At 48.3% G+C, this 27,598-nt stretch overlaps 1 protein-coding gene across 2 annotated transcripts; it reads left to right on the forward strand.

The window, feature by feature from the left end:
* The first annotated feature begins 3,758 nt into the window (after window positions 1-3,758).
* Window positions 3,759-27,497, forward strand: ABCF3 (ATP binding cassette subfamily F member 3). 2 transcript variants are annotated; one of them, XM_083612800.1, is made up of 21 exons: window positions 3,759-3,917; window positions 6,882-7,029; window positions 7,331-7,410; window positions 8,257-8,309; window positions 8,704-8,801; window positions 9,535-9,657; window positions 13,985-14,251; window positions 14,376-14,456; window positions 15,675-15,734; window positions 16,056-16,112; window positions 16,387-16,409; window positions 17,921-17,976; window positions 18,158-18,358; window positions 20,257-20,333; window positions 21,377-21,421; window positions 22,772-22,904; window positions 23,299-23,387; window positions 24,185-24,276; window positions 25,422-25,554; window positions 25,703-25,790; window positions 26,186-27,497. In XM_083612800.1, exons 1-21 carry the CDS (start codon window positions 3,842-3,844, stop codon window positions 26,342-26,344), a joined length of 2,139 nt encoding a protein of 712 aa, XP_083468926.1. In that variant the 5' UTR covers window positions 3,759-3,841; the 3' UTR covers window positions 26,345-27,497. The 2 variants fall into 2 exon arrangements, with proteins under 2 accessions (XP_083468926.1, XP_083468927.1); XM_083612801.1 differs by lacking the exons at window positions 3,759-3,917; window positions 6,882-7,029; window positions 7,331-7,410; window positions 8,257-8,309; window positions 8,704-8,801 and having other exon boundaries at window positions 9,535-9,650.
* Window positions 27,498-27,598: the final 101 nt, after the last annotated feature.

The raw sequence follows: 27,598 nt of genomic DNA on the forward strand, positions 1-27,598 counted from the left end.
CGCGGCAACTGGACTTGCTTGTGGTCAAGGGCCCCTACATTAGCTTACTGGGATTGGCATGTTTTGGACCACTGGGGCTAGCCGTCACCGGGGTGAACCACACTACCTTACAAGTGGACGTGGATGCCATATGCAAGGAATTTCCAGGGGTTTTCGATGGGAAATTGGGACAGTATACGGGGGCCCCCCCATTGCTCTACAGCTTGACCCCGCAGTACGACCGGTCAGGCTCAAGGCCCGCCGGGTCCCGTTCGCCTTGAAACCCCGTATAGAAGAGGAATTGGACCGACTCGTGGAGCAAGGAGTGCTGGAGCCGGTGCCTAATGCCCCCTGGGAAACCCCAATCGTCACACCCGTCAAGCCTAATGATTCGGTCCGCATCTGCGCAGACTACAAATGTACCATAAACAAGGCCCTCACGGCCCATGCATACCCAGTGCCAGTGGTCAGCCATGTCCTTGCTACCCTGGCTGGGTCGAAAATTTTTGGCAAGCTGGACCTGGCCCAAGCATATCAACAGTTGCCAGTAGATGAGGCCACAGCAGAGGCACAGACGATTGTGACGCACAGAGGAGCGTTCAGGGTAAAGCGACTGCAATTCAGTGTCAGCGTGGCACCAGGCATATTCCAGAATCTAATGGACTCTCTCCTTAAAGGGATTCCTGGTGTCACCCCCTTCTCCGATGATGTGTTGATTGCCGGGCCCACACCAGAGGAGTTTGAGGACCGCCTCCACACCGTTCTGCACCGTTTCCAGACGGCGGGTCTCAAGGTGAAACGGGAAAAATGTCTACTAGGAGTGCCTCAGGTGGACTTTCTGGGATTTATGGTGGACGCAGAAGGGGTCCACCCGACTGGGGACAAGGTACGGGCCATTTGTGATGCCCCAGCGCCCAAGAACAAGACTGAACTTCAGGCCTTCTTGGGACTATTGAACTTTACCATTCCTTCCTTCCCCACAAGGCGGCGGTAGCGGAGCCCCTACACAGACTCCTGGACAAGCGGGCCCCTTGGGTGTGGGGCCAGTGCCAGGAGGCCGCATTCCAGGCAGTCAAGGACTTGCTTGTCTCAAACTCGGTCTTGGCACACTTCGACGAGAGGCTGCCGGTGGTGCTAGCATGCGACGCCTCACCCTATGGCATTGGCGCTGTCCTGGGACACCAACTCCCGGATGGAAGAGAGGTACCGGTGGCATACTTTTCCCAGACACTCAATGCAACCGAGCGGAACTACTCGCAAATCGACAAGGAGGGTCTGGCAATCGTGAAGGGAGTAAAAAAAATTCCATGATTTCTTGTACGGGCGGCCCTTCACCGTGGTGACTGATCACAAGCCGTTGCTTGGCTTGTTTGCCCCTGAAAAGCAGACCCCCCCAAGTGCTGTCTCCTCGCGTCCTCAGGTGGTCAATTTTCCTTGCCAGCTACCAGTATGCACTGATTCACCGCCCTGGGAAGGCGATGGGCCATGCGGACGCCCTCAGCAGGCTACCACTACCGGAAACAGGCCCCGACCCAGCACCTGCACAAGAGGTTATGAGCCTGGAGCTGCTTCCCGAGCGCCCCATTCAGGCACAAGAAGTTGCACACCATTCCAAGAAAGATAGGGTCATCTCCCGGGTCCTGGACTGGGTGTGGAGGGGATGGCCCAGCAGCAGCCCCGGGCCAGAATTCGCCGGCTACACAACCCGCAAACATGAACTGTCGGCCCACAAGGGGTGCCTGTTATGGGGAAGCAGGGTCGTTGTTCCCCAGCCCCTCCGCAAAAGGGTCCTCACAGCCCTACACGAGACACACCCAGGGGTAGTAAGAATGAAGGCCCTTGCCAGGAGTTACGTGTGGTGGCTGGGGATCGACGGAGAGATAGAGGCCTGGGTCAAACACTGCCAGGCCTGCCAAGAATCCCGCCCAGATCCCCCAAGGGCCCCAGTCCAGTCCCGGGAGTCCGCCCGAGCACCATGGTCACGCCTGCATGTGGACTTTGCTGGCCCCTTTCAGGGGAAAACATTCTTCATAGTGGTGGACTCCTACACCAAATGGCTGGAAGTCGCACTGGTACCGTCCACTTCTACGTCCGCAGCCATCCGGGTACTACGCAGGCTGTTTGCAATCCACGGGCTCCCTGACACTCTCGTCTCAGACAACGGGACTGCATTTACGTCAGGAGAATTCCAAACCTTCACAGCACAGAATGCCATCCGCCACATCCGTTCGGCGCCATTCCACCCTGCCACCAATGGCCAAGCAGAACGCATGGTGCGGACCACCAAGGACACCCTTCGCCGCATGACGCAAGGGGATTGGGAGTACCGCCTTGCCACATTCCTTCTAGCACAGCACAGCACCCCCAGCTCAACGACTGGCCGGAGCCCCGCTGAACTACTAATGGGTCGGTGCCTTGCAATCAGATTGGACTGCCTTCACCCCGATAGAGCTCAGGATGAGGTAGTGGTGGGGGAAGGCAGGAACCCCCGGACCTTCAAGGCCCAGGACCCAGTGTATGCAAAGAATTTTGGGGCAGGCCCTGCATGGGTACCCGCCACAGTCACCAGGGTCACTGGCCCCGTGTCGTACGAGGTGCTAACAGATGGGGGGCAATGCTGGCGCCGCCACTGCGACCAGATACGGCGACGATTCCCGGGAGAAAACCAGGAGGAGGAGGACAGGTCAGAGGAGTCCCAAGGGAACAGTGGGGCAGTGAGGCCCATAGAGCAGCAGGGGCAACCAGGAGAGGCAGAATCAGTAAATACAGAGAGGACCCGTGAGGCCGAAAGGACACCGGAACCAGAACCACGACTGAGCGAGCCGGTTGCGCCAGACCGTACAGCCCCATCACAGCTAGCATCCTTGGAACACGAGCCAGAACCTGAACCCCGGACCAGGGAACACCCCAGGCCGCAACGCACATGTAGGCCGCCGGCGTACCTTGAGGACTATGAATGCGACCTCCCGGGCAGGACTGGAACTTAGAGGGGAGGGGTGTTATGTACTGAGTTGAATAGGATCCAAACTGCAGCAATCTGATTGGTCCTAGAACAATAGGATCCAAAAGGCAGCAGTCTGATTGGTCCTAGAACAATAGGATTCAGAATGCAGCAGTCTGATTGGTCCTAGAACAATGCAGCAGTATGATTGGTTGGCAGGAACCACCCAATCATGCTCCAGATAGAAGTGAATCCACAACCTGATTGGCTTACAGTAGAATTCCGGAATTAGCCAATCATGTGCAGCCCATTGTGTAAATAATGTATATAAAGCAGATACCTTGAGGGGACTTTCATTCATTCCTCCTCACTGCTATGAGCTGAATAAAGAGCATGAAATCACTTTGCGACTGAGTATATTTCAGCTACCCATTCAGAAAGGAGAAAACAGAATCATAGAATCGTTGTAGAGTTGGAAGGGTCTCGAGGGTCATCTAGTCCAACCCCCTGCAAAGTAGGAATCTCAATTCCTGAGGTGGCAGGTCATGCACGACAAACGGCCGTTTAAACTTTGCTTTTTAAAAACGTCCAAGGAAGGAGAGTCTACCAGCTTCTGAGGGACTCTCGTTCCAATGTAGAACCACTCTTACTCTCTTCCACCCTTTGGGCCTAGGATATTGCAGACTTGGAAAAGGGGGCCATTGGTTGTATTTGGAGTTGGATGAGAAATGGAGAGAGGAAGGCCCCGATTCTTTTCTCTGCCACCCCCCCACCCCGCTTCTCTTTCCCAGCGTCCTCTGCGCCCGGCTGCTCTCCTTCCTCCCAAGAATGGACTACCTTTCCCATCGACCACCGCGGCGTCGGCCTCGGAGTCCGAAGGCTGCATCCGGGCTCCGAGGAAGGCCCAGAGGCCGGGCGGCGATGGCGGCCTCCTGCGCCGAGATCCTGCGGAGGGAGTTCCCGGAACTCGACGGGGAGATGTTCGATTACGTGACCGGTGAGGCTGAGGCGAGGGCGAAGCGAGGGGGGGCCTGGGGTGCGGGGCGCGCGGCGTCTTTCTCCTCAGCACAGCCGAGACCAGCCGGGCTCCCTCAGCGTGGCTGTCCCCGGCTTCCCTCCGCAAGGCTGAGGTGGCCATGCCGAGGGAAGGCGGGCAGCGGGCGGCGAGGAAGCGAAGCGGGTCTTTGGCCCTCCGCTCCTCTTTCGACTCTGGCCTCCCCTCATGTCGGCTGGGTAGGATGCGAGGCCCCCATGTGGGTGTGTGTCATGGGCGTAGCCAGGACTTTGGGGCGGGGGGGAGGACTTCGTGGGGGGGCACAACCGGCGTAACTGGTCAATTAGTTATTTCTATTGTTTTTCTTGATGGGGGAGGACAAGTGCCCCCCTCTGCCACCCCCCTTGGCTACACCCATGGGGTGTGGGTGTGTTTGTGTTATCTGGAACGAAGGTCCCAGGTAATGACACCCAGATATCGTACACTGTATTTCATTCTCATATATACATACATACACGTGTGCATATCAATATCCAGACATATGTGTGTCTATACATATACATACATACCTATACATACATATACTCACACACACACACACACACACACACAGTAGTCGCATGATTGCTCAAACCGCCACAAGGCTTTTTAAAGCTGGAAACATCCTTTAGAAAACGTGCCCACCCCCTTGCAAATCTCTCTTTCAATAATAATTTTAAAAACCTCCTTTCTGCATCCCAATAACCTTTGCCGCTCAGTCCTCCTGTACATTGCCTAGTCAGAAGTAACTCCTATTTGGTTCAGTGGGCACTCCAAAGAATCAAGCACCTTCTCCCCAAATTTGAGCCTAAAGAGACACTTGTGGTTCAGGCTGAGGGGCTGTCAGCCACCCAGTTTAACAAATCAGCAACGCCACCTACCTTGTTTGGAAACCAGTCAAGTGACAGATATATATATATATATATATATATATATATATATATATATCAATGAGTTAATATGGGGGGGGGGTTGAGGGGGTCTCCAAAGGTAACGGCAGGCTTGTTGTTAAATGACAGGCAAGAAATTATTATTGCATACTGTACATTATTTATTTATTTTTCTTTGGGGCTCATGACAGCTTGCATATAAAAACGAGAACCACTAAACGAGAACCACTAAACGAGAACCATGAGGGGGAAATCATTTTAAAAACCAACACTATTAGAAGTAAAATATATATACAAGTAAAGTATATATGGTAAAGTAATATATGCATATATATATTAAAAAGTTATATATTTATATGCTTGGAAAAATCTATTGGAACCATGCAAACTATCATAATTAAAAACACTACAGCACCAGCCCTTTCACTGAAAGCAGTCAGTTCCTAAAAGCCTGTTTGAACAAAAAAGTCTTCACCTGCCAGCTTCACCATTTTCAGCCTGAGACGAGCACCCAAGGGCCACATACCAGTGGTGTGGCAGGCCAGAGGCAAAATTCGGCAGAGCAGGAAATAGATCGTGGGCTGCTTATTAACAGGCTTTAGTCTTAGGTCAGTGGTTCAGGATTTCTATCCAACTAGACATGTTTAAGGGAAGCAAACTTTACTCTTATTTATTTCAGTTTCAGCCCTGATCCTAAACATGCTTATGTGGAAATAAGCCCAATAGATTTCAACTGGATTTACATCCAGATAAGTCATCGCCTTCTTCTTTGGCGATCATAAGTATGCCTAGTGTTGCAGCTTTGAAACATCACCTCATCTCTGAAGCCTTGAATCCATTCTTTCCCTGATCGGGACTCAGAGTTCCAGAATGATGAAACATTTTGCCTGTTCTTTGTTCTCCTACTTCCTTTCTCCTTTCCTTTCAAGGTCTAGGAAGGTATTTTTCTGGGTAACCATCACAGGGTATGGATCAGCCAAGGCCCAGAGGCTGCTTCACAAACTGAGGTGTGGTGTGTGGGCAACATTGTATGAGGGAAGAATAAATCGCATGGTTGACCCCACCCCCATTACAAACCACATAGTCAAGATCACACTTGTTTCTCTCTGGATTAAGTAACTTTTCTTTGGTTTCATTTCCCAAGCAGTGTCACAGGAAGGATCATAGAATGATAGAATCGTAGAGTTGGAAGGGACCACTAGGATCATGTAGTCCAACCCCATGCAAATCAGGAATCTTTGGCCCAGAGTGGGGCTCAAACCCATGACCTTAATAAATTCAATTACTGCTTACTAACAGACTATGGTTCAGGATTTCCATTCAGCAAAAGTGTATATCCACCTAGACAAATTTAAGGGAAGCAATCTTTACTCTGCGATACCCAGCTATCTTCTTTCTCTACCCCTTTCAAGTCATGAAGAGTAAGTTCTGTGGCCATGATGTTCAACTAAAATTGTTCTCCCCCAAATAATAATCTATGAGAAGCTCAGCAACACTGGCTAGGCAGGATAGGATGAGAGAAGCTTAAAGACAGTAAGGCCTCCTTCCTCAGGCATTTTCAATGAAAAGGTGAAGAGGTAAGTATTTTACTCATATCCCAGTTGGTTGGGAATTTTCTCTTCCTATCACTGGAAAACTCCGTCCGTAGAGCATGAGACTCATAATCTCAGGTTCATGGGTTTGAGCCCCACATTCGGCAAAAGATTCCTGAGAATTCTGTGATTCTCTGAGATGAGTGATCATGAAACTCCCCTTGTATCCCAAGCAACAATTTTGTTGTCTGACAGCATGGTGTGGGAAAGTCATCCAACCAAAGGTTCTTCGGTCGTGCAAGAGGTGAAGTAAATGTTTAATTATTTATTTAAAAGATTTATGAACCACTCACATAAAATATCAGAGCTGGGTGCAAACTAAAAATAAGTATAAACTATGCACCCGGTTGGAATGTTGGCCCTATTCTTACTGGTAGCTGACTAAGCCCAAAGGAACGGCAAGGGACTTGGCCATGCATTAACGATGCCTCGCATTTCTTTCACAGGGGTCCTGCACAGCGGCAGCTCAGACTTTGAGTCAGTGGATGATCTGTTTGAAGCGGTCGGGGAGCTCTTGCAAGATGTGGCCAGAGACTCGAAGGATGATGAGGACATCCGTGCTATCTGCCAGCGGATGTACAACACTCTCCATATGTATGCTCCCTTTGACTGATACTGAGTGGGTGAAGCTGAGAGCAGGCAGAGGGGACCAAACAAATGGCAATAATGCAGCCAGTGGGGATCTAGATTATGCAGAGATTGCAGGGCTCTGGCAGCTCCTGGTTTTAGGCATGTTTCCTTTTCTATTGCTTTCCCAGGGTTTGAGGGCAGGATATTGGACTGTGTGACTGTTGTTTTCATCGTATGAGGCTGTTTCTGTGAGAAGTGTTAATAATGACTACTGAGAGATAAACTTTTTTTAGGGACTCTTAGCTAATTATCTTGTGTCTGGCAGGGACAGCGAAAACTCCCAGGGTAGCAGGCAGGTGCTCCTGGATGCCCCCATTCAGCTTTCGAAGATCACAGACAATTATGGTGAGTAGCACTGGCAGAAGGGCCTGTTGCATCTGGGCTCCCCTACTGGATCAGACCAGGGATCCATACAGCGACTGGCTAGATAGTGGTGCATGAAGGCAGTAGTTTGCCTGCCCCCCTCCCCTGTCCACATGCAACAGGTATACTCTCTTTAGATCCGGAGGTTCTGTTTAGCTGTCATTGGATAGTAGTTGTTGATCAGTGAGAGCCAGTGTGGTGTAGTGGTTAAGAGCGGTAGTCTCATAATCTGGGGAACCGGGTTTGCGTCTCCGCTCCTCCACATGCAGCTGCTGGGTGACCTTGGGCTAGTCACAGTTCTCTGAAGTCTCTCAGCCCCACTCACCTCACAGAGTGTTTGTTGTGGGGGAGGAAGGGAAAGGAGAATGTTAGCCGCTTTGAGACTCCTTAAAGGGAGTGAAAGGCAGGATATCAAATCCAAACTCCTCTTCTTCTTCCTCTGTTTAATTTTGATTTATTTTTTTTTAAAGCCGCCTAAGCTTATTATAGCTCTTTGCTGCAGTAAAATTTGGCTCCTGCAGCCAAACTGGTTTTAAATGTATTGCTCTGTTTTCCTTTGGACCACATCAGTGAGACTGGGAAGCCTAGGATCTCCATGCTCACTGCCCAGACTTCCACCCCGGAGAGGTCACTGTGGCTCTGCTAATACAGCAGTTTGACTTTACTGCCAAAGGCACACTCCATTGTCTCTCGACAGACAGGTGCCAACAGAGCAACAACAATACCAACTACGGTGCTTTATTAAGCAGGATACAGTGGAGGAAGGGACTGTATTGGTGCTGAAGCTCTTGTAAGCAGCATTTTCACTGCTCTCTTGCTTGATTTCAGATTCTGGCTTGGATGTGCTGCCAGGGCTGATGTTGAAGAGAGATCAGAACTCGGTAAGCGAACCAGAGCTGGAGGGTCAGTTGACTTCAAGCTGCTGAGTCAGTTAACGCTATATTGTTAGGGTAGCAAGGACCCCTTTGCTCTCTAGATCAGGGGTGGCCCACATGGTCTCTCCAGCTCCTATCATCCCTGACCATTGGCCATGCTTCCTGGGCTGATGAGAATTGAAATTCAACGTTTGGAGGACACCACCTTGCTTACCACTGGCATATTGCATCCTGGCTTCCTCTGTCTCCCTCCGCTCCATTTCAGTTCATATATTCCATTCTGCAGTGTGCTGCAGTTGGGTGGAATGGGAGGTAGCATAACTGTGCTTGGGGGGGGGGGCGCAACCTAATCCCAGTGACTCAACCTTTGCTGCTTCTTTCTCCCTCACTTGCACTGCAGATAGTGAATGCCAAGAAGCTGGAGAAAGCAGAGGCTCGCCTCAAAGCAAAGCAGACTAAGAAGCAGGACCGAGATTCTATGAAGTCTGGAAGCCCATTGTGAGTGAAAAGTCTTATCAACCTTGAGCAGGGAGGGCATGTTTCCTGCTTCTCAGACCCCACGGGAGCTTCCTAGGAGGCTGGCAGCAAAAACTTCAAAATTCCTGGAGCTGGATGTCGTAGACATGTGCAAAAATTGTGCTGTCAGAGCTGGTTATCTTGCCTTGTATTTTTTGGGTAGACTCATCTAATCAAAGGTGCTTTCAGAGAGCGCTGTGTGTTGGAGCCACAAGTACCTCACTAAGGGCTTTGCAAGTGCCACCAATCTGCAGATCCCTTTTTGGCCCAGCTATTAGTTTGAGCGTGGTTTGGTCAAAATGGCCTTGTGGGCCAAATAGGGAGGCCTGGGGAGCCAGAGGTTCTCTGCTCCTGGCCTAGAGTACTGATGCACAGGGTGGAGGAAATACTGAACCAATGGATGTGCCAGGAGGCAATGAGACTTTGGGGAAGATGGAGTTGGCTGACTGCTTTTCAATACAAAATTACATCCTCAGAGTCCTTGGGAGTTTTCCCTCTCTCAAAATACTAGGTCTCAGGGCCACCAAATGAAACTATTCTTCTCCCTATCCACATATAAAACTACTGTGCCAGGGAGATGGGTTCTAGCCTACATACAAGAATCAAGTTTTCATGGAAGGAGTATGTTGGGGAGGCTGAGGCATTCCAAATAATGGGAAGAAATGTTTGCCTTCCCCTGCTTTAATGGTCCCTTTTGTTTCTTGCCTGGTGTCAGGGTGCTTGAAGAAGCATCTGCCAGCCAAGCAGCCAGCAAGAAGGAAACTCGTCTCGAGACATCAGGCAAGAACAAATCCTACGATGTACGCATTGAGAACTTCGACGTGTCCTTCGGTGAGCGGTGAGTGCTTGCAGGCTGATGGGCACCCAGAGTTTGTGGGGTAGACATGCCTGTCAGCTGTGAATGGGAACCTCTGAAATGGCAGGTGGTGCTCAGGTTGTTGCCAGGCTTGTCCATGGGGCTGCCTGTATGCAGTTATAGTTTAAAAAACATGATCAATGACTGGAACTGAGCATTGAACATCTTAGTAATGCTGAAACAGCCTTTTTCTTGTTGCAATTCAAAGTGCCGGCAGTTATCCTGTTAGAACTCTACCTGGCTTGAGAGCTGGGGAATTTCTATTTTGATGTCTGTCAGCCTGCCTGTATACTTGGGCAGTCTTTGAAGGCTATCCTCTGGGTGCTCTCACTGTCTAAAATGACGGGCAGCAACTGAGGACAGGGCCTTTGTGGTTGTGGCTCCCCAATTATGAAATGCTTTCCCCAGGGAGCATGATCTAGCACCTTTTATGATGTGTCTTTTGTGCTGGGCATAGAGCATTTTTATTTTCCAAGGCCTTCAATCTCTTTTACTGCTCCTGTTTCTCCTTGCTTTTATCTCTTCTGTTGCTGTTGTGTTATTTGCATGTTGTGGCTTTTAGCTATTGCAGGAATGTTTTACACTGAAGGGTGAGGTACACATTTATAAAATAGTATGTTTGGAAGTTGTTGGGAGGTTAGGAGGCCAGGAGGTGTTTGACAGAATACTATGTACCACCATAAACTGTGGTTTTTATCCATGTATTTTTATTTTGTTTTGTTTTATTTTGGGTTGGGGTGGGATGGTTGTTGAGTGGGGTGGGGATTGGTTTTGTTTTGGTGTAATTGTTTTTTGTTTGTTTGTTTGCTTTTATATTTTGTAAATGGAGGCGAGTATGAGGCTTGGGATTCCTACTGTGGAGGGGCGAGGGAAGTATGGCGGTGGGGGCAGATGTCATAGGCGAAGGGGATTGAGATACGGATATGCTCGTACCCCTTCCAATCTGCGCCCCATCCCGAGAGACGAGGGTAGGGTGAGCAAGGATTACTCACCTCCGTCACTGGTGTTGTACAATGCCAGGTCTATAGGCAACAAAACCGCCACCCTGAGAGATTTCTTCATCTCGCAGGGGGTCGACCTGGCTTGTGTGACAGAGACCTGGGTGCGCGAAGGGGATACTGTTACCTTACGAGAGATGGCGCCCCCGGGTTTCTCCATCCTCCACCAGTCGCGGACTGTGGGCCGGGGGGGGGAGGGGTGGCATTATTAATCCAGGAAGATTGTTCTTTCAGGGCTCTACCATCGCCATCGATCCCCGGCATTGAATGTGTTGGCTTAGTGTGGGGCTCCGAGGAGAGCTTGGCTGTCTGGCTGGTGTACCGGCCACCTAGCGCACCAGCAGCCACCCTGTCAGGCCTGTTGGAGGCGGTGGCCAGCTGGGCCTTGGAGTTCCCTAACCTATTGGTATTGGGGGACTTCAACATCCATGCTGATGCCACTCTCTCTTCACAGGCTCTGGACCTGGTGTCTTCCATGGCGACACTAGGACTCTCCCAGTTTGTTTCGGGCCCCACACATCAAGCAGGCCACACGCTGGATTTGATCTTTGGCGTCAGTATAGATGTGATCATGTTTCCTTTGATGAAGGTGCCATGGTCTGATCACTACGCTCTGAAAGCCAGGATTGACGTTCCACCCCCACCCTGCTTAGGTGGCGAGCCGATTTGGGCTCGCCCGCAGAGGCTGATGGACCCTGATAGATTCCGTCAAGCCTTGCGGGACCTTTCTCCCCCTCGCGACTCATTGACTGAGCTTGTTGAGGGCTGGAATACCCAGCTCCTGGCAGCCATTAATGAGATCGCACCTAAGCGCCCTCTGCGACCCCGCAGAAACCGGGCTCCCTGGTTTACCGAGGAGCTCCGGAAAATGAAGCGGGACCTCAGATGGCTAGAGCGAGTATGGCGGGGTACCCGTGACGGAGCTTCAATAACATCTTATAGGGTTTTTATGAAAACCTACGAGATGGCAGTGAAGGCCGCTAAGAAGTCCTACTTCTCGGCCTCCATTGCATCCGCTAGCTCTTGCCCGGTGCAATTATTTAGTATAATTCGGTCTTTAACGTCCCTCGAAGGACAGCCAAATTTAAATAACAATTTGACACACAGCTGTGAGGCATTTGCGAGCTTTTTTGCGGAGAAGGTCCTGTTGCTCCGCCATGACCTCCCTGCCAATTTGGATACAATAAAGGAACTGGAGGCCCCTCGACTGTCCTCGGGTCCAGTATTGGACCACTTTGACCAGATATCCCCAGCCGATGTGGACAGACTCCTCCGAGCTGGAAAGCCCACCACTTGTCCTCTCGACCCGTGCCCGTCTTGGCTGATTAGAGCGTGTCCAGACGAGGTGCGGGCCCCCCTGGGGGATATCATCAATTTGTCCCTTGGCACCAGGACATTCCCAGGGGAACTGAACTCCTTCAGTGGTGCGCCCGCTTTTAAAGAAAACATCATTAGATCCCTTAGATCTATCCAATTACCGCCCGGTTTCGAATCTTCCATTCCTGGGTAAGGTGATTGAGAGAGCGGTTGCTGAACAGCTTGGTAGGTTTCTGGATGAAACATCGGCTCTGGATCCATTCCAGTCCGGCTTCCGCGCTGGTCATGGGACCGAGACGGCTCTGGTCGCCCTAACAGATGATCTCCGCAGGCAGCTGGATCGAGGCGGGTCGGGGCTGCTGATTCTTCTAGACCTGTCAGCAGCCTTCGACATGGTCGATCACGAACTCCTGGACCACCGCCTTGCCGACGTGGGGATCCAGGGCACAGTCCTTCAATGGCTGCGCTCGTTTCTCTCTGGTCGGGGACAGAGGGTGGCGCTTGGGGGGGAATTGTCATCCCACCACTCCTTGGTGTGTGGAGTGCCCCAGGGTGCGATACTCTCCCCGATGCTTTTTAACATCTTTATGCGCCCCCTTGCCCAGCTTGTCCGGAGTTTTGGGCTGGGCTGCCATCAGTATGCTGATGACACCCAACTCTATCTGTTGATGGATGGCCATCCTGACTCGGCCCCAGACACACTGATCAGATGCTTGGAAGCTGTGGCTGGATGGTTACGTGGGAGCCGGTTGAAGTTAAATCCTTCGAAGACAGAGGTCCTCTGGCTGGGACAGGACGATATGGGATTGAGGGGGCAACTCCCATCTCTTGCGGGGGTGCAATTAGTGCCAGCACCGTCCGTTAAGAGTTTGGGTGTAATCTTCGATACCTCCCTCTCCATGGAGGCGCAGATTGCAGCTATAACAAAGGCGGCATTTTTTCATCTCCGCCAAGCGAAGCAGTTGGCTCCTTACCTCTCTCGCCCTGACCTAGCCACTGTGATCCACGTGACGGTCACCTCCAGACTGGATTATTGTAACTCGCTCTACGTGGGGCTGCCCTTGAGACTGACCCAGAAACTCCAGCGGGTGTAGAATGCCGCAGCGAGACTCCTTACGGGGTCTTCGCTGCGAGATCACATTCATCCGGTGCTATACCAGCTGCACTGGCTCCCGGTGGAGTACAGGATCAGGTTTAAGGTGCTGGTTTTAACCTTCAAAGCCCTATACGGCCTAGGACCCTCGTACCTACGGGACCGCCTCTCCTGGTATGCCCCACAGAGGAACTTACGGTCTTCAAATAAAAACATCTTGAAGGTCCCAGGCCACAGAGAGGTTAGGCTGGCCTCAACTAGAGCCAGGGCTTTTTCGGCTGCGGCTCCGATCTGGTGGAATGTTCTGTCACAAGAGACAAGGACATCTTTCCGCAGGGCCTGCAGGACAGAGCTGTTCCACCAGGCCTTTGGTCAGGGCGCAGCCTGACTCCCTCCTTTGGCAATCTTTACAAAACTTTAGTTTATGGTTGCCATCAATTTTGATTTTAATTAATTTTTATAATGTTTTTATAATGTTGCACTATTTTAGTGTTGTTAGCCTCCCTGAGCCCGGCTTCGGCTGGGGAGGGTGGGATATAAATACATATTATTATTATTATTATTATTATTATTATTATTATTATTATTATTAGCTGTGATGGCTAAGCTCTGCCTCTGTAGTTGGAGGCAGAAGGAAGTCCAGCGCTGGGTGGTGTGATGGCTGGATTTATGCTACTTGTGAGCAGAAACTAAAAGCAAAGCAGTAGAATGGGGGTGGGGAGAGAGAGAGAGCTTCCTAAGCTAGCCTACTTGTAGCTCTACCCACAAGGTGTTGACGCTCTGCCTCATCTGCTTCCCATGCTTTCTGTAGTTTGGGAGGACAGCAACCTGCTTTGTGCAGAGACTCCAATGGGCCAGTAACTCTGACTGTTATAAGGGTCTGTGTGTTCTCTCCTTTCAGTGTTCTCCTCACTGGTGCAGACTTGAACCTGGCATATGGCCGGCGGTATGGCCTGGTGGGCCGGAACGGGTTGGGCAAAACGACGTTGTTGAAGATGATTGCCAGCAGTAACTTGCGCATACCCTCACACATCAGCATCCTCCACGTGGAGCAGGAAGTGGCGGGGGATGATACGCCAGCCCTGCAGAGCGTGCTAGAGTGTGATACCACCCGCGAGAGTCTGCTGAAGGAGGAGAAGGAGCTGACAGCCCGAGTCAATTCTGGAAGGTAATCCTAGTCTTGATGCTACCTTCCCAAATTTCTTAGCTCAGACATAAACGTCCTCTGGTACCAAGCAGACCTTCTCTTAAAACCCACAAAACTGACGCGTTATTCTTATGTCCTGCTTCAGGGGAGAAGGCACTGAAGGCGCTCGACTGTCAGAAATCTATGCCAGGCTAGAAGAGATTGAGGCAGACAAGGCCCCAGCAAGGTAAGATGCCACTCATTTTAGTTGTGGCAAATGCGTATCTTCAGCCATTTGCTTAGTTGTCTATTAGATGTCAAAGAGAGAAATTTTCTGAATGGCTGCCAGGATTTGGGATGTATGATGTTCCAAACCCTGGCTTTCAAATCCAGTTAGGAGGTGGAGTCCTTTTTGACAGGGCTTGTGTCAGAAGGTTGCTTGATGGGGCACCTGTCAACAACCTCAGGGCTGAGGTGAACACACCATGAATTTGGCTTCTGACCTTGCTGATCTGCCCATAAATTGACAATGATCTGCCCTTGGTGTCCCATGCTGGTCTCTAGCTCTGGCGGAATCGAACAGCTCAAGTCTTCGCCTGTTTAAAAAGAGCCAAGCACTTCTCAGCCAGGCGTGCCACAGGGAAGCAGCAGTGGCATAATTTGTACAACAGGGATGTGCTAGCTGCTCACAAAGCCCAACCACTTGGCCAAGCGAGACTGGGAGGAGGAGAAGGCTGAGTGCCAGCCACTCTTCTAGCCATGCCTGAGCAGCCACCCACTGAGGCACACTTCTTGCCTGAGGGGTGAGATGGTGGCTGAAGAGGTTGCAGGGGTCAGATTCAAGGGCAAGCTGGAACACCTCTCCAGCTTTTCTGTTCTCCAACTGCATGTTGGAGTCTTGCTCAGAGGGCCAGGGATTGTATCTCTGCAGTACTGATTACTGTATAATCATTAAAAGAATTACATTTACTTTAAAGGAAATGGGGAGTTGAAACAGTTCCCAGGGTGTGCCTATTTTGGAACCACAAGTGCACAATCTTGGGGTTCCACTGCAGAAGGAAGGTTGGGTTTAAATGTCAGGAAATAAATAAATTCTGCCAATTGGACTGGCAGCTTCTGAGGCAGATGTCTGTTAAAACTGCTTGGGTGGGAGAACTGCACAACTGATTATCACATTCAGCTTGAGCTGGTAAAGGTAATATTTTGGTGTGAAGCTTGCTGCTGATCTTCCTTTCTTTCTCTGTCTGTTTACATTTGAGTAAACTCCAGCACTGCATCTCGGATGGGTGTTGTGCCTTTAAATTTCTCGTTAACAGTCTTGAGTGCCTTCGGAGCGACATATAGATCTTTCAGCCAATTGGAACTGCAGAACAGTTTCTCTTCATGGGAAATACTTTGCCCCCCAACTTACTGACTTCATTCAATTATTTATCTTCTCCCTCCCACCCCCCGTGCCACTTTTCAGAGCATCTGTCATTCTTGCTGGGCTGGGATTCAGTGCAAAGATGCAGCAACAGACAACCAAGTAAGTGATCTCTACCAGAGCTTGACTTTTTTCTGCTATGATCTGAGCTGTTGGGAGTCGTAGCTTTTCCTCCTTTCTACCTTAGCAGGTCAGGTGGTTTTTGTGGGTGAGGTGTACATACCAGGTGATGGAAAGCTTGGTAATCACTTGCTTCACATTACAATTTGGGCAGGGGATGTGGGTAGAGAGACAATAGATTGAGCTGGGATGCCTCTAGTTTCCACCTTGTATTGTTGAGAACCGTAAGGCTGCCTGCTGTATCTGTAGGCTGATGGGTGCCCACCTGGCACAGGGAATCTGATGTCTGTTCCTTCTTTCCAGAGAGTTTTCAGGTGGTTGGAGAATGAGGCTGGCTTTAGCTCGTGCCCTTTTTGCCAGGTATGTCTTGTTGATGTGCTGTGTTCTTGAATGGTACAAACTCCTGGGCTGAGTGGGAATTGTCAACCCAGCAAATCTAAGACATCTAAACAAAAACAGCTGAAGTTGGATGGGATAGTCATTGTTGGCTTATGCCATCCCACGTTGTAAGATAAAATGCTTTCAAAACAACTTCATAGTAGCCTTCAAACTGAGCCTTAATATTGATTGTCTGCCTCTCTTTCTTGCTTTCTCCATCCCTTTCTCCTTGTCCTGTCGGTTCTGGTGTTCTCAGGCCTGACCTCCTCCTGCTTGATGGTAAGTATTGTCTGGAGGCAAATGGGGGAGAAGAAAGTGCATACTACACAGTATTCTCCAAATGTGAAATGCAATGTTCCATGTGCTGCTGCCCTCAATAAACAGCGTTTCCATGCGCTGCTCTGGTTTCGGTGTTCCGTTGCGCCAGAAGTGGCTTAGTCATGCTGGCCACATGACCCGGAAAAAACTGTCTGTGGACAAACGCCGGCTCCCTCAGCCTGTAAAGCGAGATGAGCGCCGCAACCCCAGAGTCGTTCGCGACTGGACTTAACTGTCAGGGGTCCTTTACCTTTAGCTTTTTGACCCTCAACTGTTGGGGTTCTGTTGTTCATTTCCAAGTTGATCTTGCCAAAGTTTACAGTGGTAAACTTGCAGTGGTAAATGAAGCAAACAGGTCGCCTCAAAATGATTGCTTGAAGCTATGGTTTGAAGTTGGCTTTCTAACCATAATTTGAAGGCTAAAAGAGCAAGATTGAAGGAAGATCTAAATTGAGTCCTGGTCCTCTTGCTCTGAATTAATCCAGTCCAGAGCAAGAGGACCATGACACAATTGATCCAATCCAGATCAACTGGCACCATGTTTCTGTTTGGTTCTGTGTTCTAAACATATATCAAAAGTGTCCCTCCATTTTAATAAGCACTCAAAGTTTATTAATGCACATTAGTTTTAACTGGTTAGATGATATTGGCAGTTCAGTGAAATATATTAATAGATTGTGGGGCAAAGCCATGTAGACCTTGTACCATCGTACAAGTCTGTGCTATAGGGAGGGTGAGCTCATAGTTGCTGCACAGTCTGAAAAGTTCATGGAATGTGATATAAACTCCTAGATCTTGGCCCCAAAGTGGAGCATAGCCTGTTCAGAAGATTGTAAGTGGTGGTCTCTGTTGACCCATAAAACAGGAGAAGACCAAATTACTGTTTAGTCCAACTCTTTTCCAGCAAAGCACGTCCATCTATCCCCAGCAGATCTACTTAGGTCCTCTGGGATCTAACAGGTTGATAAAAAGACCCTCTTTTGGTCCTAGAAATGTGTTTGGTATTTTGGAATTTCTAGGAGTTTGTTTGTTGTTGTTTTTTAGTTGTTCAAGTTCAGAGCTTTTGCATTGTATGCGGACACTTGCCAGTCCTAAGAGAGATGTGTGACCCTTTGAATTATGGGTCTAGCTCAGACCCAAAATACAAGTGAAACCTCTCTACCAAGTCCTCTCAAGGGAAATTTAATTGATGGCACCTTCAGTTCAATGGCCCAGCTAATTTCCTACCATCGCTACTGTTGGTTAGCAGATATCCAGGATGTTTTCCCTCCAGTTCTTGGGGTACTTAAGATGCTTTCTTGGGGGACTGAACCCAGGATGCTTAATTGCACAGCATATGCTGTACCACAAAGTTACATCATCACTTTGTGAAAGAACTTCCCTCCTGTTTGGAGAACGGGTGCTTTTTAATTGAAATAATTTCTTAACTGCTAAGTCCCTTGCCAACAAACTTGATTTTTGTTCACTTCCAGAGCCGACCAACATGTTGGATGTGAAGGCTATCATCTGGCTGGAGAACTATTTGCAGGTCTGTTGGAAGCTAAAATAATATTTTTCCAGATTGTGCTTCTGGTTTGCTTTGGTTTGCTTCCCTTAGCATTTTGATGAAAAGTGGGAAGCGGCTATGGTGAGAAATAGATTAGGTCCTCCTTGATCTGTCTGAAATTTTCACACTGCTGAGGTTGCCTCTTGGTTGCTGGCTCTTCCAGACATGGCAGTCAACCATCCTGGTTGTGTCCCACGACCGGAACTTCCTGAACGCCGTGGCCACTGACATCATCCACCTCCACTCGCAGCGGCTCGACAGCTATCGTGGCGATTTTGAGAACTTCGTCAAGATCAAAGAAGAGCGGTTGAAGAACCAGCAGCGCGAGTATGAGGCTCAGCAACAGTATCGAGAGCACATCCAGGTATGGTTCGGGGAGCAGATCAGGGTTTAGGGATATAGCCTCGCTGAGTGGGTCAATATTAAGAGCCTGTCAGAGGGAAGTCATGTAGATTCATGTAGACCCATCTCTTGAGCTTAGGGTGGAGATCCTAAAGCCATCTAGATATTGCTAGACTCCCATCCCCATCCTCCCTGACCACTGCTCATTCTCTGGCTGAGGCTGATAGACCACCACAGTTTCTGTCTCCAGTAAAAGTGAAATTTTTGACCTATATTGACATTGTGCAAAATTGCTTTTCACATAATTTGTACTGTGGTTTCCAAATTATTTTGCGTAATTTATTCTGGAATTCCTGGCCACGGGGATAAATAAGAAGCTGGAGGGGTGAATGAAGCCCCACCCACCCCTACCCACCGAATTTGGCCACATGCCTATGACTTCTGAGATTTCAGCAGCCGTTGCATACAGACTTTCAAGCGCGCCTCTGCAGCCCTACAGATTAGAAACTTGTTTTTAAAAAAGAAAGAAGCATTAGATTCTCAAGAGGCCAAATCCTGTGCCCAGCACAATTCTCTACCCTTTTTCTTTGCATGTGGATTTCAGCATTCAGTACACAGTACTTCACTCATACCTGGGTTAGTGAGTTTAGGTGAGGGCTGTTAGTTTTCTCTGCACCTAATCAAATTAGGAATCCACAGCAGATTTAATCAGTTCTTTTTTATTATTCAAATCTTCACTATAAATCAGTCAGTAGATTTTAAATTTTTTTCTAGATGCAGTGTTACAATACTTAATATTTATAAAAGCTGCAGATGGCAAGCACTGCTTTTTTTAAAAAGGGCAGGATGCCTCAAAACAGGGATTGCCCACCTTTATGGGTCTGTGGGCACATTTGCAGATCAGAGAAACCATATGTACACCACAACTACCCCACCCCCAAGCCATATTCTCCCTTTCCTAACAGCAATTAGGCTTGGGGGAAAGTATGTTCACTTTTTTTCAAGTTAACTCCTCAGCTGTAATGCCTCCCTTCAAATCTCAGGAGTATGTGTGGTTGCAACCCTGTGAGCAGCAGGGAAGGCCCTATGGGTGCCTGTGCACCTCTGGGTTCTGTGTTAGCATTCCATGCCTCAGTTGATGTCCTGCTGTGACACGTGCACATCACTTAAACCAAAGGATGTGTCGTGGTCCCCCCCCCTTTTAGCATGTAAATCAATGCACAGTGAATTGGTTAAAATTCATATGGTGAATCAGCTCACACATTTTAATCGTGTGACAGCCTAAAATAAATAGAAGATTGTTGACGAGAAAGACAACGTCCTGTGTGCAATGACTCCACGCCGATTACCTTCCCATGTGTACATTTTGTGTGATTCTGCTTCAAAGATCAGTTTCCCCTGCAAAGCATTTGAAACCTTTTTTTGCAAGGTCTGGGGTCACAGAGGTGAGATGTTGAGAACTGGGGTGAGATGGAGGAAGACCACTGGAACCCATTTCCACCCCGACTTGCCAATGTTTCTGAGACTTCACTAGGTACGGCCCACAGGCTTACAATCTTCTGTGTAAACTGGAATGAGAAACATGTGAGTGGGTTTTGAATGATATGCCTATGAGTACACAGAATGTGCTCTGTTCCTCAGGTCCAACCCCCACTATACCTGAGGGCCCCCGTATTACTTCAGTGGCACCTGCAAGAAAGCAATTTGACCTACTTCTTAGGCCTCATTGCATTGCAGAGGGTGCCATCCAGGGCAATGCATTTTTGAAAGTACGTCCTGATTAAAATCACCAGGATGCAGCTGTAGAAATAACAGTGGCTAGGGTCCACAAATGAGCCATGGTCTTATGACTGAGACTCTGCATGGGGCTTCTCCTACCTGAAAGACTCTGATCTTCCCTTCTCTCTCTCTCCCTTTAAGGTCTTTATTGATAGATTTCGCTATAATGCAAACCGGGCGTCTCAAGTGCAGAGCAAACTCAAACTTCTGGAGAAGCTGTGAGTATCCACAACAGTTGGATTGAGCATTATTTGTCAGGGGTGCACAATCATATTGGCCCATATTCGCATTGCACAGTTCTACCTGGAGATAGACAACTGCCTTTTAACTTTGGGGTTGCAAAGAGTTTTGTTTTCTTAAGTTATGGGGTGGCACAAAGATGGTGTTAATGAATAAGTGAATGAGTAATTGTAGGCTCTGCAGATTGCTGTTAGGGCAAGAAGGTGGTATAAAATATTTAAATATATATCCATATATCTATATCAATATCAATATCAATAAGCAAAATAAATTGACTGGGGTGATAACAGAGGCCTGGAAGTGCAGGGCCCACAAAGTCACCAAGATATCAAAGTTCCTTGGACAAGATTTTCTTTTTGGAATCTTTGCAATTTGTATATAGATTGGAAGCGTAAGAATTCCCCACCCCCCAAAAAATATATTACTGTGTTGAACTTAATGAATCCAGGCCAGCATTCCTGCCTTATTATAAACCAAGTGAGGTGAATCTTTTGCTCTCCAAATGTGCCATCATCCCTGGTCCTTGACCATGCTTGCTAGGGCTAGTGGGAGTTGTAGTTCAACAACATCAGGGGGGGGGCAAAGGTTCCCCACTCTTGTTATTAACAGAGAAAACAGGTTGTCACTGGGAATCTACAGTGCTTTCCAAACTGAGTCAAGGCCACAGGTGGTCCCCCATGCTTTGCTGTCTTTGAACTCATAGACCAGCCTTGCCAGATGTTATTAGGCCCCCATCAGCCCCAGCCAGCATAGTCAATGGCCAAGGATGACTGGAGTGATCATTCAACATATGGAGAGCACCAGGTTGAGCAAGGCCGGCTTAGATGCTCTTGCTCAAGTAGTTAGGAGAACTTTGACTTGAAGAGGATGGGGGCAGTCTGCTTTCACTGATTCTGATGAGTCCGGAGTAGAGGATGGCTCTTTCCATGGCAGGTGCTCTGGTGTGAATGAGGCCTTCCCTGCTTCTAAATTGCTGTGTCCTCTTTTGTTGCAATGGGTCTGACCTTCTTTTGTCTCTTAGGCCAAAATTGAAACCTGTGGACAAAGACTCTGAAGTGATAATGAAGTAAGTGGCTCTTCACATAAATGAGACAGCTGACTTTTGCAGAAGAGGGTGTAGGAGAGCCGGAAGCTCTCTGCCTTGTGAGCCAGAACCATTCTTTTCTTGACCTTCTTGGTCTTGATAAACTCCTCACTTCATGACCACTAAGTCGAGAGTTGGTTGGTCTTGGATACCTTTGTGTGTTCAAGAACTTCTTAGTGGAAAATCAGCTGGTTTAGGAACTTGCATGGGGCAGCATACTGTGTTGCATACTACAAATGGAAAGTGAAGAGACCTGCCTTCCCCAACCTGGTGCCGCCTGCAGATGTTTTGGACTACAACTTCCATCGTTCCTAACCAGTGGCCATGCTGGTTGGAGCTGATGGGAACTGGAGTTCACTGACTTTTGGAGAGCACCAAGTTGGAAAGGCTTCTCCATACTTCGAATCGAGTTGAAACCTGGTTGGGATGCAATACCATAACATATGGGGAAGATGTTCTCCTTCCTCTTCTTTTCCTGCTCCAAAAAATCTCATGTCCACAGATTGGTTTGAGTTTCTCATTTTGGTTCTTCATTTTCTTGGGGGATTCAGACTGATTCATACCTCAAGCACCTTCTGCAGAGGGTTATGTGAAAGGGCTTTTTAAAAAGTGGCCTGGATGCAAGTGTGGTAACAGGCTCTTTAGAGAGTGCAGATTCTCTGCATGGCATTTCCTGTTCTGCACTTAGAAGCTCCTGCAGTGGACTTCCATTGCCAATGACCCAATGACATAGTGTCCGGGTCTATAGAGAATTCATCTTTTTCACACTGCTGCCTCACAGATATAGAATTATAGAATTGGAAGGGACACTTCCATTTTCCTCAGATGTCGTGGTGTGGTGGCTCGTGTTCCTGATATGGTCCCTGACCACTACTGTCATAACAGCCCTGAAAAACTGGGATGGCCTGATGGCTAAAGAGATGGAGCTATAAACTGAGAAGGCTCCAGTTTGAATCTTGTTCAGTATGCCTCCACTCCCCGCGGCATCTATTACATGGTGGTAATAATACAGACCTGCCTTAGGGAGTTATTGTATGGATTGCAATAAGATTATTTCTAATGGTTTATTCCTTGTAACTTAAAGTGACAATTTCCCATCTAGGCCCTGACCTACTTGGCTTCAGCAAATTGGATGTGTTACATGCCATTAGACTGTACCTCTAATAATGTATGAGAGGTGCTTTGAACACAGAAAGTACTGTAAGTGCTAAGTATTAGGGTCAGAACAGTGCTAAGAATTCAGTAAAATCTTACAGAAGTGTTTTCCCTGCTGCCCACCACTCTCGTTTGTGCTACTTCCTTTTGTGCTCAGTTTCCTTCTCTTTCCTGCAGGTTCCCAGATGGCTTTGAGAAGTTTTCTCCTCCCATCTTGCAACTGGATGAAGTGGACTTTTACTATGAGCCCAACAACTACATCTTTCGCTCCCTCTCAGTCTCAGCCGACCTGGAGTCCCGCATCTGTGTGGTATGGAGAGGGGTTTTCTTTTTTGATTATCTCTATTGAAGTTTTGAGCAGAGAAATGGCAATTAAAATTAAAACAGAGGGAGACAATTGATTTCGCGTTATGATGAATGTTCGATCTGCGCAAGGGTTGCAGCTTGCCAGACAGAATGATCCCCTTTTCTTTTCTCTCCCCACCCCCCTTCCTGGCACACTGTTCTAGAAGTTCTCTACACACACACACACACACACACACACACACCGCTGAGCCAATTCCAGGGGGTGTTCAGGAAAAGGAAATGGGAGAAAGCCCCATTGCATACTTGCATAGGGCTTCCGCTAATAGGCATTGTCAGGTGAAACCCTCCCAGAGTTCTGAAGGATGTCCATTCATTTATTCATTCATTGTTTCCTCTAGGTAGGGGAGAATGGAGCTGGCAAGTCTACGATGTTGAAGATCATGATGGGAGACCTGGCACCTGTTGAAGGAATTAGGCATGCTCACAGGTAGCTTCAGCAAAAATAAGGGGGCTTGATACGTGTTATGGGGTGAATGGGTCAAACCACAGAAAGCTGAGTTGTGAATACAACATAGATTCCTGCCAAGCATTCAGGGTATGTGCTTCTGTGTTGCTTTCTGTCTCCAGCAGAATCTCAGTGATGGTATGAACTGCAAAACATAGATGCCGCAAATTCTGAAATGTGGAGCATAGGGATTTTGAAGCTTTTATTAATGGAAGAAGCAAGTTTCTCATCCTTGTGGTGGGGGAGGAGCCTTTGGAAATGTGGTAGATAGTTCTTGATAAGAACTCAATACATTTGAGGAGCTATCAGAGCCCAAGAGTCCGATTTTCTGTACTTGGCAAAGCTTCTCATCATCCACCTTAAACCCCTTTTCTCTTTAATGTCTTGTATGATTCCTCCCTTTCATTCATTACATTGACTCTTTATTGGAAGAGAAATAAATCCAAATGATTTAGGAACTGGAGTGATATGTGGGAATTAATATATGAAACCTACTTTCCACTAACTATTTCAGCATACTGATTCAAATAGATTCAGTAAGAGATCATTTGCCTTGGGCATGGGGGGAATTGTGGAAAATGGATCTCCTTTGGTAGCTGAAGGAGAAACAGTCCATTTGTGCTTTTATACTCTCTCCTCAGGGTCAGACAGCAGCATTTTTGTACATAGTGGAAGAAGAACATTGTTCCTTCACTTAGGTGGTTTCAGAAATGGGAGGTTGTTGCTGCATAATTGCTTCCTGTAATAACACATTCTCTCTCCTCGCTCTGGCTTGGCAGGAACCTTAAGATTGGCTATTTTAGCCAGCACCATGTGGATCAGCTGGATCTCAACATCAGTGCCACAGAGCTACTAGCAAAGAAATTTCCAGGTAAGCTGTAGGGATTCCTGTGGAGTTAGTTGGTGACACATGACAAAAATAAGGATGGGTGCAATATAGCCAGATTTGGGAGAGAAGAAATATACCTTCCTGGCCTTCAGCTATCCAGCCTCTAGGAAAACTTATGCTTTATTGGTGATCTACAAGCAGTTCATCCTCCCCACCCCAGTATTTCACATAGACACATATATGTGCTTTATACCATATCTAGCTTGAGTTAGGAGCTTAACAATGTATTACTCTCTCTTTTCGTTCAAGTGCATATTGTGTAACTCACCAGATCAGGAAGCCCCAAGTGTCATCTGTTGCCAGATAGTTTCCAAACCCAATTCAAGGTGCTCACATTAGCATTTAAAGCCCTATGTGACTTCTCTGCAAGGGGGGGCGGGCTTGGTAGTTCCGTTTCCCCGGCCACTCTATGCGGCTTCCAACAGAATATAGAAACATAATAAAATGTAGTTTCTATGTCAGGCAGAAACGCTCCTCTACCCTGACCTTTGAGACCCAAGGTCTATGTTTTCAGGACCTTATTCCTGTGACTAATTTGTTTCAGACTGTTTTTAATATTGAAATTGTTGGAACCTGCCCTGGGCCCTGATGTTCAAGTGCAGGCAATAGATTGAATTAATAATAACAAATAATAATTTTCCCACTGTCCTCCTGAGGTCAGCCACTCAAGAATCCACTTTGCTCCGTAACCAAAAGAGACTGTCAAGCTAACCTGCCATCCCTATCCTAGTAATCTGGGGCCTCTCTTCTTAGCTGTTAAATCCAGTTAACGCATGGTTCTTTCTGTGAATTTGTGTGCCATGAATGCCACACCACTTCTCTAATCCAGTGCTAAGATCACTGTTTTACTAGGCTACCGTGGTCTCACCAATCCTGGCAGAGCAGCAGTGCTGTGGTGGTCTCAAGAATATAAGAAGCTTGCTGAGTAGGATCATCTAGTCCAGCAACCTGCTTTTCACTGTGTCCAACCAGATGCCTCTGGGTGGGAGTCCCATAAGCAGGCCTTCTTCTGTAGCTGCTCCCCAGCAATGGGTACTCATTAGCAATGAGAGGTTCTGTTCAGCTAACATGCTGGTAAGTGGCAGCTGCTTCATGAATTTTGACACCTTTCGGTATTTGGGTTCCAGGAAAGACAGAGGAGGAGTACCGCCATCAGCTGGGGTGCTATGGAGTCTCTGGCGAGTTAGCAGTTCGTCCTGTTGCCAGCCTGTCTGGAGGCCAGAAAAGCAGAGTGGCTTTTGCTCAGATGACCATGCCTTGGTAACTATGCTCAGATGAGTATGCCCCCCCACCTCTGTTTTCTTTTATAATGACCTCAATCATTGCACAGGAAGGAAGTGCCTTTGTGGCTCGCTTCAGGGATTTCCAACCCAGTGCTACATTCATTGCTTTTTCCTTTTCCTTCCAGCCCCAACTTCTACATTCTGGATGAGCCGACGAACCACCTTGACATGGAGACCATTGAGGCCCTGGCCAAAGCGCTCAACAATTTCCGGGTAAATCTTCCTCCAAGTAGCTGTTGGAGTCTCTGTGCAGAAACACTTACTTCCTGTCCAGCCGTGCTGCTGGGGACTGATGGGAGTTGTAGTCCAAAACATCTGGTTGGCAAAGGCTGTTCTACGCCATTTAAATTGTACTATGAACAGAGCTGAGCAGCTTTGCTGCCCTGCTCCTCAGCGATAAGGGAGTCTCTTTTTATTACAACTATATTCCACATTTCAGCCAAAACTGGCTCTTCAAAAAGGAGCTTGCAAGATTTAAAATATGTTGCAAAATCTGCAGAGATAACAGGAGCCCCAGGTTAGCACCTGAAGCTAGCAGGAGAATGGCTGGGAGAGCTGAGGCTGGTACAGCATGCTTTAAGTCTGAAGTTTCTTTGTCCTTGTTCCAGGGTGGTCTGATTCTCGTTTCCCATGATGAGCGTTTCATCCGGTTGGTGTGCCAGGAGCTGTGGGTGTGTGGAAATGGCACTGTGCAGCGCATTGAGGGAGGCTTTGACGAGTACAGAGACATCCTGCAAGAGCAGTTTCGGAAGGAGGGCTTTCTATAAAGCAGGTGCCCAGACTGTGTGCGTCAGCTGTTTGGGAGCGGAGTAAGCCGCCCAGCAACCCCCATCATAACCTGATGGTACACAGGGGCTTCGCCTACATCGTGTGAACATTAGTTGTGCCTGTTGGGTTAACCCTTCCAACACCCCACCCCGCCCCAGAAGCCAGCACCTGCTGGGGATTGCAGGAGGAGGAAAGCGACCAGAGTTGCCCGTTTTGCTGCTGGATCTGTGCCAAGTCTCTGCTGGGCAGGGACCAAAGGATGGCAGAGAGAGAGGTGGGGAGTGCCCAGTGCTGCTTTATTGGACAGGAGGAGGGGAGGAACCTGCTGCAAGCAATCCCTTCTCTCTCTCCACCTGTCTCCTTGGTAGAATTGAACCTGATGCTGTCATGTTCAGTGAGCAATCAGGTGGTTTGTGCGTGTGTAAAATGCTGCTAAATGTTGCACATTGAGTAGCTGCTCCAGGAAAAAGGGTGGAACTCCAAATTTGCCATAGAAATGGTTGGGGGGGTCTTCCTTCTCCCCCCACCATTCCGCAGTAAAGAGGTCCTGCCTCTTCTTCTAACTGTCAAACACACAATTCAGATCCTCTTAGGAAAGCATTTCTCTCTTCATGGCTTAGCCTTCAGTTCCCCTTTCTATCCTGTGCAGGTGATGCTTTTGTAGGGTGGAAGGCAGGGAGGGGGGTGTCTCTCCTCCCCGTCTTCACTCTGGGCTGCGATCTTGGAAATGGGTAGGGATAAGGCGAGAGTTCTTCTGGGGTGGAAACACAACAGTTGACCCCACTGTCTGCCAGAAGGTGGTTGGTGGTCTTGGCAGTTCTGTTGTTGGGGCTTTGGTATAAGCCAGCCTTTGCCAAGCTGGTGCCCTGCAGATGTTTTGGACTACAATCCTGGCTATATTCCCAAAACATATGCTGGACACTAGATTGGCAAATGGTAGCTAAGCTGCTCAAATGAATGGTCCACACATCTGTCCGGTCTCTGAGCTTCTAACGGTATAAACTCCATGCAGGACTTCCGTTCTGTCCCAGCTAACACACTGTGTCTTGGTAATTAAAAAGAGAGAGATTTTTTATGTTGCAAGGTAAATTTTCAACGCCCTGATCATCAGCATTGAGGTTGCTCTGTAAATAAAATGGAATCTCTCTGGCATTTTGGAGTTTTGTTTCTTATTTTCAGTATGTGGAACTTTATTTCAACACCTATGATGGTTTTGTTTTATTCACAGCCTGCTCTACATTGAATATTTGCAA

The sequence above is a fragment of the Podarcis filfolensis genome, assembly GCF_964270895.1.
Source record: "Podarcis filfolensis genome assembly, chromosome: 5".
In the NCBI taxonomy this organism is placed as follows: Eukaryota; Metazoa; Chordata; class Lepidosauria; order Squamata; family Lacertidae; genus Podarcis; species Podarcis filfolensis.

Coding starts and splice junctions, on each gene's coding strand:
- ABCF3 (XM_083612800.1), top strand. CDS start 3,842: ATGGCGGCCTCCTGCGCCGAGATCCTGCGGAGGGAGTTCCCGGAACTC. Junction 16,410..17,920: donor TGACCTCCTCCTGCTTGATG/GTAAGTATTGTC, acceptor GTTCACTTCCAG/AGCCGACCAACATGTTGGAT. Junction 25,555..25,702: donor GCTCAGATGACCATGCCTTG/GTAACTATGCTC, acceptor TTTTCCTTCCAG/CCCCAACTTCTACATTCTGG.